This window comes from Oncorhynchus gorbuscha, linkage group LG10 (genome assembly GCF_021184085.1).
Source record: "Oncorhynchus gorbuscha isolate QuinsamMale2020 ecotype Even-year linkage group LG10, OgorEven_v1.0, whole genome shotgun sequence".
Lineage (NCBI taxonomy): Eukaryota > Metazoa > Chordata > Actinopteri > Salmoniformes > Salmonidae > Oncorhynchus > Oncorhynchus gorbuscha.
The window spans coordinates 58,267,031-58,284,391 of NC_060182.1; the positions used below are offsets into that span (position 1 = coordinate 58,267,031).

Below are 17,361 nucleotides of genomic sequence, written 5' to 3' on the forward strand. Positions count from 1 at the left end.
AAAAGTGACCAAAACATCAGCCAGGAAGCATAGGAACTGAGAAGTGGTCTGTGGTCACCACCTTCAGAACCACTCCTTTATTGGGGGTGTCTTGCAAATTGCCTATAATTTCCACCTGTTGTCTATTCCATTTGCACAACAGCATGTGAAATTTATTGTCAATCAGTGTTGCTTCCTAAGTGGACAGTTTGATTTCACAGAAGTGTGATTGACTTGGAGTTACATTGTGTTGTTTAAGTGTTCCCTTTATTTTTTTGAGCAGTGTATATTTGTAATAATGACAAGTATAGCAATGTCGTGGCAGCATAGCCTAGTGGTTAGAGCATTGGACTAGTAACCGAAAGGTTGCAAGATAAAATCCCAGAGCTGACAATCTGCCCCTGAACAAGGCTGTCATTGAAAATAAGAATTTGTTCTTAACTGACTTACCTAGTAAAATACTGAATGAACCCTTTTATTTTACCTCAATATAATACATAAATAAAATCTAATTAGTCTCAAATAAATAATGAAACATGTTCAATTTGGTTTAAATAATGCAAAAACACAGTGTTGGAGAAGAAAGTAAAGGTGCAATATGTGCCATGTAAAAAAGCTAACGTTTAAGTTTCTCGCTCAGAACATGAGAACATATGAAAGATGGTGGTTCAATATTCCCAGTTCTTCAATATTCCCAGTTAAGAAGTTTTAGGTTGTAGTTATTATAGGAATTGTGAAGCTTCGACTATTTCTCTCTATAGCATTTCTATTTCATATACCTTTGACTATTGGATGTTATTATAGGCACTTTAGTATTGCCAGCTTAATCTCGGGAGTTGATAGGCTTCAAGTCATAAACAGCGCTGTGCCTCAAGCATTACTAAGAGCTGCTCGCAAACTCAGTAAAGTGCTGTTTGAATGAATGCTTACGAGCCTGCTGCTGCCTACCATCGCTCAGTCAGACTGCCCTATCAAATATCAAATCATAGACTTAATTATAATAAACACACAGAAATACGAGCCTTTGGTCATTAATATGGTCAAATCCGGAAACTATCATTTAGAAAACAAGACGTTTATTCTTTCAGGGAAATATGAATCCACTCCGTATTTTGTCGAACGGGTGGCAACCCTAAGTGCTGTTACATTGCACAACCTTCAATGTTATGTCATAATTATGTAAAATTCTGGCAAACTAATTACGGTCTTTGTTAGGAAGAAACACAGTTCGCAATGATCCAGAAGGCCCAAACTTTTGCATACACCCTGACTCTGCTTGCACTGAATGCAAGAGAAGTGACACAATTTCCCTAGTTAATATTGCCTGCTAACATGCATTTATTTTAACTAAATATGCAGGTTTTAAAAAATATACTTCTGTGTATTGATTTAAGAAATGCATTGATGTTTATGGTTAGGTACATTTGTGCAGCGAATGCGCTTTTGTTAAATCATCACCCGTTTTGCAAAGTTGAATTAGGCTGTGATTCGATGATAAATTAACAGGCACTGCATTGATTGTATGCAACGCAGGACAAGCTAGTTAACCTAGTAATATCATCAACCATGTGTAGTTAACTAGTGATTATGTGAAGATTGATGTTTTTTTATAAGATAAGTTTAATGCAGCCAGCAACTTACCTTGGCTCATTGCAGCCACAAGGTCCTATTGACGCTGCACTTGCGTAACAGGTGGTCAGCCTGCCAAGCAGTTTCCTCATGGATTGCAATGTAATCGGCCATAATTGGTGTCCAAAAAGTCTGATTACCGATTGTTATGAAAACTTGAAATCTGCCCTAATTAATCAGCCATGTCTGTAATCGGTCGACCTCTAGTCTGCATACTAGGTTCGGTTTGCTCCTAGCAGAACTCGGCTAGGCGAAGCGAACGTCTATGTCTTGCATACTCCCTTAAAAATACAAATGGCTGTTTGTCCCTCATGAGACGCCGTACAACAACATAGCCATAACAGTTCCTCAAAATAGCCTGAACTATTTTTTTTTTAAATCAAGAAATCTGTAATTAATGTTGAAGTTAGTTGCACAGTTTAACATCTAACTAAGATGTTTGGTGCAGTACTTCTCAAGTGAAACAAATTGCATGAAAACTCTTCCTCTATGGTATATATCTTCTACATACTGTGCAGGACGGAAACAGGATTCCCAAAAATGTAACAAAAATCCCCCCAAAAACCTCCAAACTACCAAAAAATAAATAAATAAACTAAATAAAACAACATTTCTGTTAAAAAATAAACCAGATCTGATCCCGACACAGGTTCAAGGGGAACCTGGGAGGGCGGGTCTTCCAGCGACAGTACCCCCTTAAGTCTTCAGATGTAAAATCCTTAAGTCCCAACAACTTTTCTGCCACAATAATGTCCAGTTTCTTAGACCTCTTTGAGACTTGTGCCGTACAGTTTATAACTGTGGCAATGAATGCCACAAAATCCACCTTTTTATCACACAGGATATCTTTTGACTGGCAGCAAACATTTAATACAGGCTGTGATGCATCCACTACCATATCTTCACTAGCATCACTTGTTTTTTCAATTATTTTAATCGCCTCCACATAGGAGATGGCCCCCTGAGTGCGCGAGGCGTTACTACAGACCCTGGTTCGATCCTGGGCTGTATCACAACCGGCCGTGATCGGTAGTCCCATAGGGCGGCACACAATTGGCCCAGCGTCGCTATGGGAGGGTTTGCCCGGTGTAGGCCGTCACTGTAAAATAAGAATTTGCTCTTAACTTACTTGCATATTTAAATAAAGGTTCAATTGAAAAGGAGATTCAATTGACCGCTCTAACTTTTTCCACCTCAATCTCCTTCATCCTTACAGGGCACTCCAGGAACTCGGAATCATGATCCCCACCACAATTGCTTTTACACACCGTTCTTCAATATACTCTGTCTGTCTGCACACACTTGAAACGTGGCCAAATCTTTCACAATTCTTACACTACAATGGTTTGGGAATGAAAGCTCTTATAGCGTATACGACGAAACCATGCTTCACATGCGTAGGTATTTGCTCTTAATCAAAAAACAACAGGACTGACAGACTTGATTATTTTTCTCCATTCACCCAGCGGGTCAGACGCCGGGCACCAACCACACCAGGAAGTTTTCTTCATCAAAATAAGACTGGTCACTCTGACAGACTCCACTTTTCCCAGCGCATACCTCAGCATTTTCGACACCTGAAATGGGTTTCCCACATATCCATCTTTACTCGACAAACACATCCCAACAAGAAGCGATTCATTATGAATCATACACATATCCTCCACTCCCATTTTAGAGTAGAGGATATGTGTAACAATTTCCTTTTTGTTCCAGTTTTTGCAACCACTGTTGTCCATTGAGAACATTCGTCTTCACCAACTTTGCTTGACAAGCTGGTTGATTCATACTCAGCATCCAATTCTGCCATCTTTTTCCTGTACCGGAACCTGGACCGGACCGGAACCAAAACTTATCGTCTCTCGTTGAATGACAACAAACACTTAATTGAAGATTGTCTACTGTTGACCAATCACGATGAATGGGCGTAGACTTCAGCTACCAAACTTTCGGCATGTCTCAAGAAAAAATAGGGTGTGCTCAAACAGCCCCAAAAAAGCCTGCCAAACACCAAAACGCTGTCATAATATATGTCAAAACTGTTTAGACTGGGACGCACACGTTTAGCTTTATTCTCACTGGTGCTATATCTTAATGCATTGGTGGAAGTTCTCACAGTTCATCAGAAGTCCTGTCAATATAAAATCTGGCTACATTTGGTTTTTACTTAGAACCATTTCTCTGAGCCCAGACATTCACCAAATCCTGGAGCCAATAATCGGGGACTGGAAGACAGAGAATGTTAGCTTCAATATCAGTATTTCCATATTGGAACTACATCTTCCAAGCCTCAGAGAGAGTATGACCTATCTATTTTCTATATTTTCTGTACATACAGTTGAAGTCGGAAGTTTACATACACTTAGGTTGGAGTCATTAAAACTCATTTTTCAACACAGTTTTGGCAAGTCGGTTAGGACATCTACTTTTTCCAACAATTGTTTAGAGACACATTATTTAACTTATTTCACTGTATCACAATTCCAGTGGATCAGCAGTTTACATACACTAAGTTGACTGTGCCTTTAAACAGCTTGGAAAATTCCAGAAAATGATGTCATGACTTTAGAATCTTCTGATAGGCTAACTGACATCATTTGAGTCAATTGGAGGTGTACCTGTGGATGTTTTTCAAGGCCTACCTTCAAACTCAGTGCCTCTTTGCTTGACAAGCTGACATCATTGGACAATCAAAAGAAATCAGCCAAGCCCTAAAAAAAAAAAAAAATTGGAGACTTCCACAAGTCTGGTTCATCCTTGGAAGCAATTGCCAAACGCCTGAAGGTACCACATTCATCTGTACAAACAATAGTACGCAAGTATAAACACCATGGGACAACGCAGCTGTCATACCGCTCAGGAAGGAGACGCATTCTGTCTCCTAGAGATGAACGTACTTTGGTGTGAAAAGTGCAGGTCAATCCCAGAACAACAGCAAAGGACCTTGTGCCACTGGCCGCGTCGCAGGTCCATTTGTTATTGTTTTTGTTTTGAGGAAATTAGCATCCAGCATCGTGGTACATTTTTTTTCAACACTTCTATCTCGCATGCAGTGATGTGCAGTGATGACCGAGGGAAAAAAAACTGTGTTCGTTGTTTACAGTAGCATCTTTGTTGTAATATCCCAAACGGACGTGGCAGTTTCATCGCTGTGGATTTCAGCTTTAAAAAGTTTAAAAACAGTGTCCGAACCAAATATTTGCTGGATTTATTATTATATTTTTTTTAGGTACATCCAACTATTGTTGACAGCTTAGAATTTTGCTGGGAATAATTATTTATCTTGTGCTCTTTTGCTTTGTATTCCACAATGTTTGTAATACATTCTGACTAGTGTGCATGCTTGCTACATACATTTGAAAGAGGCGCTGTGGTCAAGGAAAGTATTTTTGTCGTATGTTGGCTTCTTACAGTATGTGTGCATACGTGTGAGTAGGACTCTAGTAGTGAATGAATTGTGCCTATGGTTTGATGAACTGAATAAGTGCCTGATATCGCAAAAGCAGGAAAGTCTCCATCTTTTGTTCCATGAAGGAAGTGAGCTTTATTAAACTGTATGTGGACAGCCCTGGGTGGTCTGAATCAGGGGTCCCAGTACTATAGGCAATGTTTTCCTAAGGGGGTTTCTGACTGAGTAAGAGGCTTTAGGTAATTCTGGTTAGCACAACACATGTTCTACATGAGTTCTCTTTTTTTAGTGGTCTCAATCCGCTTAGTTCAAGATCAGTCAATTGTGTGTGTTTTTAGTGTGCACGAACATGCATGCATGCGATTTTAGGTACATATTTTGAGGATATAGGCAGGGTTACAGCTAATGGCATGGGTAACTCAATTGGTTCAAGTGCACAAGAGAGAACAAGTGCTTAGGGAGTGAGCTTTTCTCCCAATACAAGTAGGTTGTAATGAATTGGTAAGTCGTCACACTATATACGTCTGCCTAGTCAGCTCTACCATTCCTATGTTTGACAGCCCTGCCTAGTACAAACTATAATCACTTAAACCCATGAAAGACTAACTCTGCTCTCTTTTGGAGATGTGAATTCATACCAATTGCAATTGAATCTTTGGATTCTTCCAACTTGCACTCATCGATATACATCAGTGAAAGTAATATCTGTTGATGTTTGTATTTAGTTTGACACTGGGAAATATACTTGTATTTTGCAGAAGTGCCTTAACTTCGTGTTATGTAAAGTCGTCAGCCTTGAACTTGGGATGTACACTGAGTGTACCAAACAATAGGAGAACCTTCCTGATATTGCCCTCAGAACAACCTCAATTCGTTTGGGCATCGACTCAACAAGGTGTTGAAAGCGTTCCACAGGTATGATGGCCCATGTTGACTCCAATGCTTTCCACAGTTGTGTCAAGTTGGCTGGATGCCCTTTGGGTGCTGGACCATTCTGGATACACACGGGAAACTGTTTGTCAACCCAACAGTGTTGCAGTTCTTCACACAAACCAGTGCGCCTGGCACCTACTACTATACCCCGTTGAAAGGGACAAAAAAATATGCCTTACCCATTCACCCTCTGAATGGCACTCATACACAATCCTTGTCTCAATTGTCTGAAGGCATAAAAGGCTTCATTAACCTGTCTCCTCCCCTTCATCTATACTGATTTGAAGTGAATTTAACAAATCAAATCAAATTTCATTTGTCACATACACATGGTTAGCAGATGTTAATGCTTGTGCTTCTAGTTCCGACAATGCAGTAATAACCAACGAGTAATCTAACCTAACAGTTCCAAAACTACTACCTTATACACACAAGTGTAAAGGGATAAAGAATATGTACATATATATATGTACAAGATATATGAATGAGTGATGGTACAGAACGGCATAGGCAAGATGCAGTAGATGGTATCGAGTACAGTATATACATATGAGATGAGTAATGTAGGGTATATAAACATAAAAGTGGCATAGTTTAAAGTGGCTACTGATACATATTACATAAAGATGGCAAGATGCAGTAGGTGGTATAGAGTACAGTATATACATATGAGATGAGTAATATGGGGTAAACATACCCCACACCCATTTGTGATGTATCCTAGAGCCCCCTGCTTCCCTTTTGTCATACGATTTATTTTACTCCCATCTACTCCCCTCTACTGGTTTGTGTAACAACCAATAACATTGGATTATGGAGGTTTCAGTAACTTCGTACAAAAAACACTACCTATTTGATTGATTGGAAAAGTTTAATCTGTTCAATAACTGAGACTATGGTGGTGGGGGGGTTCACCAGGACATCAAAGAAGAACCAGTAGATACAAGTGTAACATTTGAACAAGTAAGGGCGGGTTTGTCATAGACTGCATGTGATTATATTCTGTAGGTTTGTGTACATAATTTGATATTTAGAAAAACATTATTTTAGTGACATATTGTACTCTACAGTTTTCAGTTATTTTCTCAAACAAACAAGGTTATTGCTGTACGGACCTAGCTTGAGCAAAGCAGGATGTTAAGACGAAAGCACAGCGAGGATGGCTAACTTTGTTGATTTGAAATGTTAAGACAAATGGATGTACAGTGTCTGAGAAGTGCACCGGTCTGTCTAGCAGTCCATTTGCTGGAGGCCTTACTATAGTATGGGGCATGGTGCTCTGTTTGTGTGGTAAATTAGGTTGTATCAGGCCCATGGTGACCTGGCCTCTGCCTGCCAGTGATAAGTGGAGTAACCAGATCAGATAGAACTTCCTAATGCCTCGTATCTTTGTATACAGGCATGGAACAGTTGAGTTAAGGCACCGTGGTCTCTCCTCACAGTAATTGGTTTTCCTTGCAGTTACTTGTCTAAACACAGGTGCCTTACTCTTGAAGACTGAGTTCGCAGCTATAATAGCAATGCTCAGTCTTATTCTCGCTGGCAGTCAGGGACATTTAAAAAAATTGCCAATCACGTTTTAGAAATGGACATGATAAATGGAGATTCCATAGATTTGGCTAAAATACAGAGCTTGACGGATTTGAGATTGTTCTGGTGGACTTGAACTGTTGTATTCCTGGTTTTTGTATTTGTTTCTTGGACAGATTGGTTGTCGTACAGGTCTCAATGGCCTTGCATTCTCTGTTTCTTATATTTGAACCTTTTTTCTCTTTTAACGTGAAATGAACACTGCTTGACTGTCCATAACACCTTACATAATAGTTGCTAACTAATGCTGGGTTTTGTGCTACATTTGGTAATGTTGATCATTTCCTTGTAATTTGCAGGATTTAATTATTGTGATGAATGAGATTATGTATACATGCATTTTATCAGTTAAAAAACCCTGACCTGAATACAACTGCTCAGTTACAACCTGTATAGATGTAGAACTGGCAGACTGTGTGGTCCTCTACAGCTTTTGACGTGTTCCAGATAATGTTCTCCAAATCTTGGTCCTGGGAGGAAACAGATGTGCAGTTTTTGAAATGAAATGGTCAAATGAGAGACAAAAGTGGAACTTTTTAATAAAACATTAAATTGAACTTTTATGCTCCCAGGAGCCAGATTTAATTCACTAGTCCTTTGTGGAGATGCCATTGGTGATGACCTTCATGTAAAATACTGTATGTCAAGTTGTCATACCGTGTCCCAAAATACCATAATAATTTCAGATCGAAATGGTATGTTTGCCATCAGTTTATTGAAACTAAAAGCGAATCAAATCAGATAATTTTGAATGTCAACAGAAATAGTAGTCAAATTACTAAGAGAGAGTGGAAAGACAAATGTGACTAAAAGAAAATTGACGAAGCATTAAATGTGTGCTCTATACATACTACATTTGTTATTTCCCCTCTTTTCCAGATTCTCCCATATCTGCAATCTAATTTGACAGGATTTAAGCAATTGGAAATCCTCAACTTCAGGAATGGTAGTGTTGTGGTGAACAGCAAGATGAAATTAGACAAAGATGTGCCACATAACGTGACACAGGCCGTGCACTGTGTGCTCGAAGACTTTTGCAACACTGCGTCTAAACGACTAGACATTGAGATTGACAGTCGCTACCTGGACATAGAACCTGGTAAGATATCTCTCTCTATATTGGCCTCAAAGTCCTCACTCTCCTATGTGATGGGGGATATCATAGACAGAATCAGCTCCTATCTAAGTTATGGCGTACCAGAGGTCCCATGTCTTAATTATACTGTACTTCTAGAACGCTCAATCTGGAAAGGTCAAATGAATGCATGCCACAGCTTTGTCCTCTGCGAATCATGTCAAAAATTATTCTCCAATAAAGCCTCACAAGCACTTCTCTGCCTGAAACCGAATCACCTGCACCTTATTTAAAGCAGACGCCTTTATTCATATCAATCAAAGTGTCCTCTAGTTTGTCCTTTGCATGTGAGGACAATGAAGGAACAAAACAGGGAGAGACAGGCGGACAGCATTTAATTAATGCAAATGATTTATCTTCTTACTCATTTCAGCTGACCAAGCAACTCCCTGCAAGTTCTTGGCCTGCAATGAGTTTTCCCAATGTGTGGTAAACAGTTGGACCCAGGAGGCTGAGTGTTTGTGTGACCCTGGGTACAGCACTACGGATGGCCTGCCCTGCCAGAGTATTTGTAACCTGGAGCCACACTACTGCTTCAACGGGGGCCTTTGTGACATCATCCAGGGCCATGGAGCCACCTGCAGGTACCACCGAGCTAAAGGATCACGCAAACAGAGATGGCTATGGTCCTAACCAGTGTGTGCTGCCGAGGGGAGGACGGCTCATAATAATGGCTGGACTGGAGCGAATGGAGTGGCATCAAACCATGTTTGATGTATTTGATACCACTCCACTCATACCGCTCCAGCCATTACCATGAACCTGTCCTCCCCAATTAAGATGCCACCAACCTCCTGTGGTACTCACCATTTACAAATTGAAACACTGACAACAGCTCTTCTTGATGTTGTCTAGCAGTAAAAAAAAAGTACCTAGAGGCATTGTTCAATCTGAAAGGCTTTTTGATGCATTGTCACCATAGTAGAAGACCAACAGCTGATAGGGTTGACTCTAATCCTGTTTTCTCTTTAACATTTAGATGTCCTGTCGGGAAATACTGGCACTATCACGGAGTGCGCTGCAATGAGCTTGTGTTGCTGCCTGTAGACCCAACCATTTCCATAGCCTTCCTGGTGGGAAGCCTTACCTTGGTTTGTGTCATCATAGGCATCTTGGTATTCATAAACAAGAAATGTATCGGGACCCGAAAGACCGTCACTTTGGTGTAAGCAGGCCTTTTGAACCTTTGTTTTAGGGAGTTTTGCTCCGATAGTTCTACCAGTTGTTGTTTTACAGCTTTGTTATTACAGCCGTATCTGCTTTATATTCATGCCTTTGAGAACACATTGAGAGTGAATCCGTTTTTTGAAAATGACAATGGTGTCTTGACTGAAGTATCCAGCATAAGTACCCCATCAACATGGAGTAGTGGTGCTGGTTCTTCCCAAAAACAGAGCAAGAAGCTTTTCGCTCAATTGAAAATATAATCTAAGTATTGAGCTAATCTATATAGCTCAATTGGCCCCATGTTCTAAATAAACAAATACTACTAATTCAAACCTTAAGCAATCACCTAATATCTACTGACTCTGCTTATGACAAATTATCATTACCAGCCCCAGGAAACAACTTAGTATCCTTTCTATAGTAAGAATAGGTTTGACAAAATAAGAAAAAAGAAGAGCTTAAATCTTTGAGATTTAAAGTAAAGCTTTAAGGAAGTAAAGTACTCACAACAAAAATGTTCTGTGGTATATCTTAAAAATATTCAGAACAGATTACATAAGAAAGGCTTAAGAAAACTCTCAGTGAGCACGCAACGCATTGCCTGAGGAAGACCAATAGGTTGAGACGCGGTGCGTGCTCTCCGAGTGTTTTGTTATGTGATACGTTTCATTTTTTGAAGATAAAGCACTGAGTACTTTCCTTCATTAAATCTCTTTTTTTCAAAGGAGCTCTCTTTCCTCGTATTTTGCATGATCTGCTCTTTTGCCCTCCTTTTCTTTCCACTCTCTTATGACTTCAACAAACATTTGGGGTGGTTAGTTCCTTCAACAAACTCTGAAGGAACACTTTACTGCTTCATTGTACAGTGAGATATACATTCATACACTAAACCCATGCAAAAAATATCCTCATGATACAGTGTCCATGAAATTGGTTGAACCCTCAATGATACTATCTAGAGATGCAATGTCTGTCTATATATCAATTCGTAAAATATCTAAATCATGTGCTTGCATTTCAATTCCCCTGCACTTATTGGCCAGATTATATATCTATTGTATTGCAGGGATTTTTACTTGAGATTGTTTGTGGTCATGGTCAGTGTACCCAAAAACATACAAGCCCTGGTTGATTTGAGGTCAGACATTTTAGACTACTACGGTAGATGTGGTGCAGTTTCAAGAAAATACTCTATGCCGAACCATGCTGGGAAGGCAAAGGAGGGGATACCTAGTCAGTGGCACAATTGAATGCATTCAACCTAAATGTGTCTTCTGCATTTAACCCAACCCCTCTGAATCAGAGAGGTGCGGGGGGTTGCCTTAATTGATGTCCATGTCATTGGGCGCAATGGGGGGCAGTTGTTGGGGGTTCGAACCAGCAACCTTTCATTTACCTGCCCAAACCTCTTAAAGGCTAGATTACCTGTAGTAATAGAGCCATGCACTTGTAGATGTCCGGTGTAATACTAATTTATCATCATTGCAGAACAATATTACCCAACCCCCACCCTCAATGATGTCTCTCCTTGAAATTATATTTAGTGCCAAACGCTTGCCTGCTTACCCTTTTGCTCAGCCTTTTAAAACGCTTCTAGTGAGTTCCTTTTGAACTATGAACAGTGTAAAGCTGTGTTTTTCTTATGCTTTGACACAGATCCCCAGACAGCGCGACACAACCAGACGCGACAAGCTAGTCTCTGAAATGGTAGATTTACATCACCGTATACCACACAACAAGGTAAGGCCAAAAATCTGATCTTGGGCTCAGTTTGAATGAGTCATATTGTACCATGTGCAAATATGTTTATATATGACTTTAAATACTTCCTTGGAAAAGCATTTAAAATCATTAAGGTAAGACATGAATTGATAAGGTTGATTCAGATTTATTTCTTAACCAAATCATATTTTTGAGCTTTCCATTGTATTTCTTCAAATCAAAAAGTATGATTCAGAAAATGTAGAAGTAAATTAGTGGTTGTGACATTTTCCATCTAACATGAGCATAATTACTTACGTTGTGCAATTATTTTAAAATGGATGTGAATGATAATTGCAATATTACTGCAAATTATTCACCAAATGATTGTCTGCAAAATAACCTAAAAGCAACCATAATGTATATTGTTTGTACACTGCCGTTCAAAAGTTTGGGCTCACTTAGAAATGTCCTTGTTTTAAAATAACATCAAATTGATCAGAAACAGTGTAGACATTGTTAATGTTGTAAATGACTATTGTAGCCTTCATTCCTCAGAACAAGAAGAGACTGACGAAGTTGAGGAGAAAGTCTTTGTTTCTGGCCATTTTGAGCCTGTAATTGAAACCACAAATGCTGATGCTCCAGATACTCAACTAGTCTTTAGAAGGACAGTTGTATTGATTCTTTAATCAGCAAAACAGTTTTCAACTGTGCTAACATAATTGCAAAAGGGTTTTCCAATGATCAAGTAGCCCTTTTAAAATGATAAACTTGGATTAGCGAACACAATGTGCCATTGGAACACAGGAGTGATGGTTGCTGATAATGGGCCTCTGTACGCCTATGTAGGTATTCCATTAAAAATGAGCAGTTTCCAGCTACAATAGTCATTTACAACATTAACAATGTCTACACTGTGTTTCTGATCAATTTTATTTTATTTTAATGGAGAAAAAAATGTGCGTTTCTTTTAAAAACAAGGACATTTCTAAATGAGCCCAAACTTTTGAACGTTAGTGTATGTAAATTAGTCTGGCATGCTATAATCAGCTGTTTTAGTCATTAAGGGATCATTTCTCCTTGACATTTAGCACATATTAATTTATTTTAAGTGGGTGTTTAATGACATACCGTTAAGCATGCATCATTTAACTATTTTAATTGGGGTATATTTATGTAATTTACCACTATTTTGGATATATTATTTCACGTTTCAATATGATTGCAATTTGTGACATGGAATAACATTTGGTATACCCTTTTTCACTTGTCCTCTTTTCAGTTGTGGTGACCACCAAATGAATACTGAACTTGTTGCCTGTTAAGGGCTTCAGATAACGAATGCTTTGAGGTAATTGTTCTTTGATGGCTCATCTCTTGCCAGTCTACACACAGACTTTAAAAGCAACATAAGTCTTGGTTGCTTTGAACTTGAGCTGTATAGTCATGGCAGTGGACTCCTCTATTACTGGAATTACATGGTGAAATGTACCTAGAATAGGATGCATAATTTCAGACAGCTGTGTGGATAGTAAATGCTGGACTAGAGGGTTGTGTTAAACTGTACATATTAATGGCTAGGTTATATATTGAAGGCTAGGAATGTTTTTCCAGATACTGTATATCCTTCAAAGGTTGTTTTCTTTCCTCACAATGAGGAATTTAATTACACATTGATACACATGGTGGTATCATGACCATAGATGAGATGGTTGTTTCAATGTTATTCTAACAAAAAATAAAATGAATGTGAACTTTTGACTCCAGTCTTGTTTTGAAGCAATACTCTTCAATATGATTATAGCCTAGTGTTGTGTAGGTGAAAAATGTAGCAATACATCTGTGTGAAGAAGTCAGTCCTATACTACTGGTCAACATTTCCACCAATTACTTGTGTTTTGAGTACAGGATGAAAACACACTTGGAAGATGTGTAAAGATTTTTTTTACACTCTTACATTTGATAGTAAAAAATAAAGTATTTTCCTAAAGTTTTTTGGGGGATCAATTGGTTATTTCATTGAATTGCTAACACTCACAATGCATTTCAGTTTTTCCATCATCGGATTCTGTTTTCTCATGATTTATTAGAAGATCCATTCAAAGTCAAGTTTGTATTTTTACTGCCCTTCATGGCTTCATTTGGATCAGTAATACATGAGGACCATTTTTTTTCTTCATTCATTCTTAATCAGTCATCTTGTTAGACTAGCTAATTGATTACAGTATCTAAGCTGTTTAGTGAGGTACTAACAGAAGACCTGACTTAATGGGCAAGTCTTGCTATTAACTAGTCTACACAATGATAAGGTTGAATGCATTTATTTCCTATATTGCAGTGCAATACTCAGCACACAATTGAAGTTGAATCTGAAATTGCAAAACAATTAATATACCGAAAATACGAACAATTAGATCACTCATTATCAAATTGTAATTGGGGGTTCACAATGAGGTGATTTTACTCATGTCAGAATGTCAAGGATAGGCAAAAGTCAAGCAATCTAGATTGAAAGACAAATACAAATCACACCTAGAAACATTAAACTTTCAACAATGTTATTAAAATAGTTGGACAATTCGGTTTTTAGTGTTTTATATTAGTGGTGAACAGAAAGCACTTGAGTTCCCTCTATGAAAAGATGTTTACAAATTCTACAATTTCTTTTAAAAAGGAGTTATTAGATGAAAATACAATCTGTCACTATGGAATACAAATGGTGACTCCAATTTCTTTCACTGTTCCAAAGAGGTTTGTGCTCTAACCTCCTGTATTACATTTACATTTAAGTCATTTAGCAGACGCTCTTATCCAGAGCGACTTAACGATGACATTCAAAATACAGTCTTCGACAAAGTCGTAAACAAGATATTTTTGAGAAATGTCATCTGCCTTCCTATGAATCACCTATCATTGCAAAAGTCCTGCGATGTCCTGTTTTTAACCTGTTTTTAAAAGATGTGAGCTGGTGTGTTTTCATTGTCATAAATACAAAATGTAAAATAAGCTTTCTTAAAAAAAAACAGCAAATTCAACATCAAGGATACAACCTGCCCCCAGCATTATGGAAATACCAGCCCTACAGACAGGAACATTGCAGCTGCATTATCCTGAAAATGTGTCGACAAAATCAATTATTCCTAGAGCTCTCCAGTCATAAAGCCAAATATTTGCAACAATTTATTCAAATACAATAGTTCCAACAGTGCTTAAATGTCATTTAACTAAACATGAATATACAATTAAGACTTGAGGAAAGGCTGATCTGAAACTTCTCATTAATACCAATAAAATAGTTAAGGTCTCGTAGTAAACATTTCATTCAATCGTAGGTCATTGCTTGAGGACGAGATGTAAATTGGTATGTATATTCCCAACAAAGAAACAAAACCAACATATCTAAGTTAAATGTTTAAATGACCTCAGTGAGATAACCGTTAGCCTCAGACTGCTATAATAGGGAATGCTTCTGCTTTCTTTCATTTATTTACTGCATTCTTTTTGAGCCCATGGACATGGGTGCTCCTCTGGTTCACTGGAGGTGGTTCTGCAGCATAGCTGTGGCGTACGTGGGCCTGGCCTGTCTGCTTTCGATGGCGTTTCGAAGGTACATGATCCCGTTGCAGCGTTCCCAGACATCCTCAAATTGCCGAGGGAGGATCTCAGCCCCCCTCTTCGTGGTCAGGCCCGTCTCCTCCAGGCTTAGCTCACACATCTCCATGTCATCTTTTCCTAAGGAAGGGGGGGGGGGAGACAGTGAGAGAGGAGGGACACTGACAGTCAAAAACAGGATTTAATACACACACAGTAAAGGATAACATATGACTGAATAGGGATTATTTTTTAGGATGGGATAACCACATTCACAACATGCACTATGACATAGAGCAGAGTTTCATATTACAAACACATCATTGTACATATAAAGAACATATGAAGCTGATCTATCCCGAGGGACCCACCTGCAACCAGTAGGATGGGCTGCTTGTCTGGGTGTAGCTCCATCTGCCTTGCGATCCAGGGCCCGTCAAAGTGGGCATACCACCAGCCCTTCTTCTTGTTCTGGGGGTCCTTGTACTGGTCACCGGGATGGATGAAGGGGATGCGGAAGTAGCGCTGCTGGCGGTTCATGGCTATCTCCTGCTGCTGGGTGGCCACGGCTGGAGCCGGGTTCTGTTGGGCTGTGTGTGGCGGGTTTGATGTTCTTGTTACTGCCACAATACTGCTTTATTATGACATTGTGTGATTACCGAGGCAAATAAATGTGGAATTATTTTATTATTATTTTTTGTAAGAGGAACAATACTGTATTTACACAGCAGTGTTTGAAGCAATTAATTTGCTAAATGCTAGAACATGACTGAGTTGAATGATTAAATCATAGGGTGGTGGAAGGAAGCAAAAACATGAAACTCTGGAAATATGGGACATCAAAGATGGCATAAAATACACAAACAATGCTATGGTTGAAAAGCCAGGTAAGCTGCTTTCCCCTCTCTTACATGGCAGACTTGCCAAGACATGCTTCCATTAGCGAGAGAAGAGAGAACTGCAGCCAAACAAAAGGCATATAAAATGGGTTCAACATGCCTTTCAGAAGCTTTCACATCAAGAAATGAAAATGCAGTGAAAGCATCATCTGTTCTGGGTAGCTTTCATGTAACTAAATAATACTTTCTTGAAACATGATTTCCAACCTCCCCTGTTGTCTGAGTTGAATACATCATGCTTGACTGGATAGAGCAAGCGGTCATGGTAGCACACAGCTAAACCCGATGATGCGTTGTGGCAGCTGAGTCTAATTGGAACAAATACTTTTGACGCAGATGGGAGCTAGGTTTTGGGGCAAGGCTTTTAAGAACACTAATTGAATGTCAAGAATAACAGGAAGGCAATTTATAAAGTGGACATTAATCCTCCATCATTATCAGGAAAAGAGACGGTGAAGCTGTGAAGACAAACCCCACTGTTTTTACCTCATGTAACCCACCGAGGGCTCACTGAAGCATTGCTGCTTCTTCTTGGGTTTTTGCCCTCCGTGTTAATCCGACATGAATGCAATTGTGAGACTTTTTCCCTCTGGGAAAGTACATTGACGAGTGGGCAAATGAGTGCCATGCTAGCAAATGAGGTACTCTGTGTGGACGTACAAGTAACTGCCAAAATAATGTAAAGACTTGAGTAAATGAGGAATGCAAAGTATATTGAAAGAAGGTGCTTACACACAGGTGTGGTTCCTGATTAAATTAAGCAATTAACATCCCATCATGCTTAGGGTCATGTATAAAATTGCTGGGCAGGCCATTATTTTGGCTATCATGGATATACCCACATAGGATGACAATGCCCCCATCCGTAGAGCACGAATGTTCGCTGAATCGGTTGATGGGCATGAAAACTATGTAAACCATATGCCATGGCCGTCTCGGTCACCAGATCACAAACCCAGCTGAACACTTATGGGAGTTTCTGGAGCGGTGCCGGAGACGTTTTCCACCACAATCAACAAAACACCATATTAAGGAATTTCTCGTGGAAGAGTGGTGTCGCATCCGTCCATTAGAGTTCCAGACACTTCAATGTTAAAGTGCATTGAAGCTTTTCTGGCTTGTGGTGGCCCAATGCCCTATTAAGACACTTTATGTTGGTGTTTCCTTTATTTTGTCAGTTACCTGTAACACAACTTTCAAGGTCAAATATGATCACAGAAAGAAAACAGATGAAAAAAGGATGTTACTGTTGAAAACATGTCTGCAATGGACACAGGAAATGGTAATAGCGTGTTAATGTTAACGTGTTAATGTCTGAACACAAT

General features: G+C 39.2%; 2 protein-coding genes across 6 annotated transcripts in view; one reads left to right on the plus strand and one right to left on the minus strand.

Annotated features, from left to right (window-relative positions):
• Positions 1 to 13,302, plus strand: part of impg1b (interphotoreceptor matrix proteoglycan 1b) — a 36,738-nt gene extending 23,436 nt beyond the window's left edge. The window contains exons 12-16 of the mRNA XM_046366480.1: positions 8,420 to 8,639; positions 9,049 to 9,259; positions 9,655 to 9,840; positions 11,499 to 11,582; positions 12,829 to 13,302. Coding sequence (XP_046222436.1) covers positions 8,420 to 8,639; positions 9,049 to 9,259; positions 9,655 to 9,840; positions 11,499 to 11,538 — 657 coding nt within the window. The 3' untranslated portion in view covers positions 11,539 to 11,582; positions 12,829 to 13,302. The remainder of the gene's footprint in view (positions 1 to 8,419; positions 8,640 to 9,048; positions 9,260 to 9,654; positions 9,841 to 11,498; positions 11,583 to 12,828) is intronic.
• Positions 13,303 to 13,851: 549 nt separating this feature from the next.
• LOC124046291 (unconventional myosin-VI-like) overlaps positions 13,852 to 17,361 on the minus strand; it is a 102,746-nt gene continuing 99,236 nt past the window's right edge. For all 5 annotated transcript variants that reach the window (XM_046366485.1, XM_046366484.1, XM_046366483.1 and 2 more), the window contains 2 exons: positions 15,509 to 15,727; positions 13,852 to 15,278 (listed from right to left, as the gene is read on the minus strand). In XM_046366485.1, the coding sequence (XP_046222441.1) occupies positions 15,079 to 15,278; positions 15,509 to 15,727 (419 nt within the window). In that variant the 3' untranslated portion in view covers positions 13,852 to 15,078. The remainder of the gene's footprint in view (positions 15,279 to 15,508; positions 15,728 to 17,361) is intronic.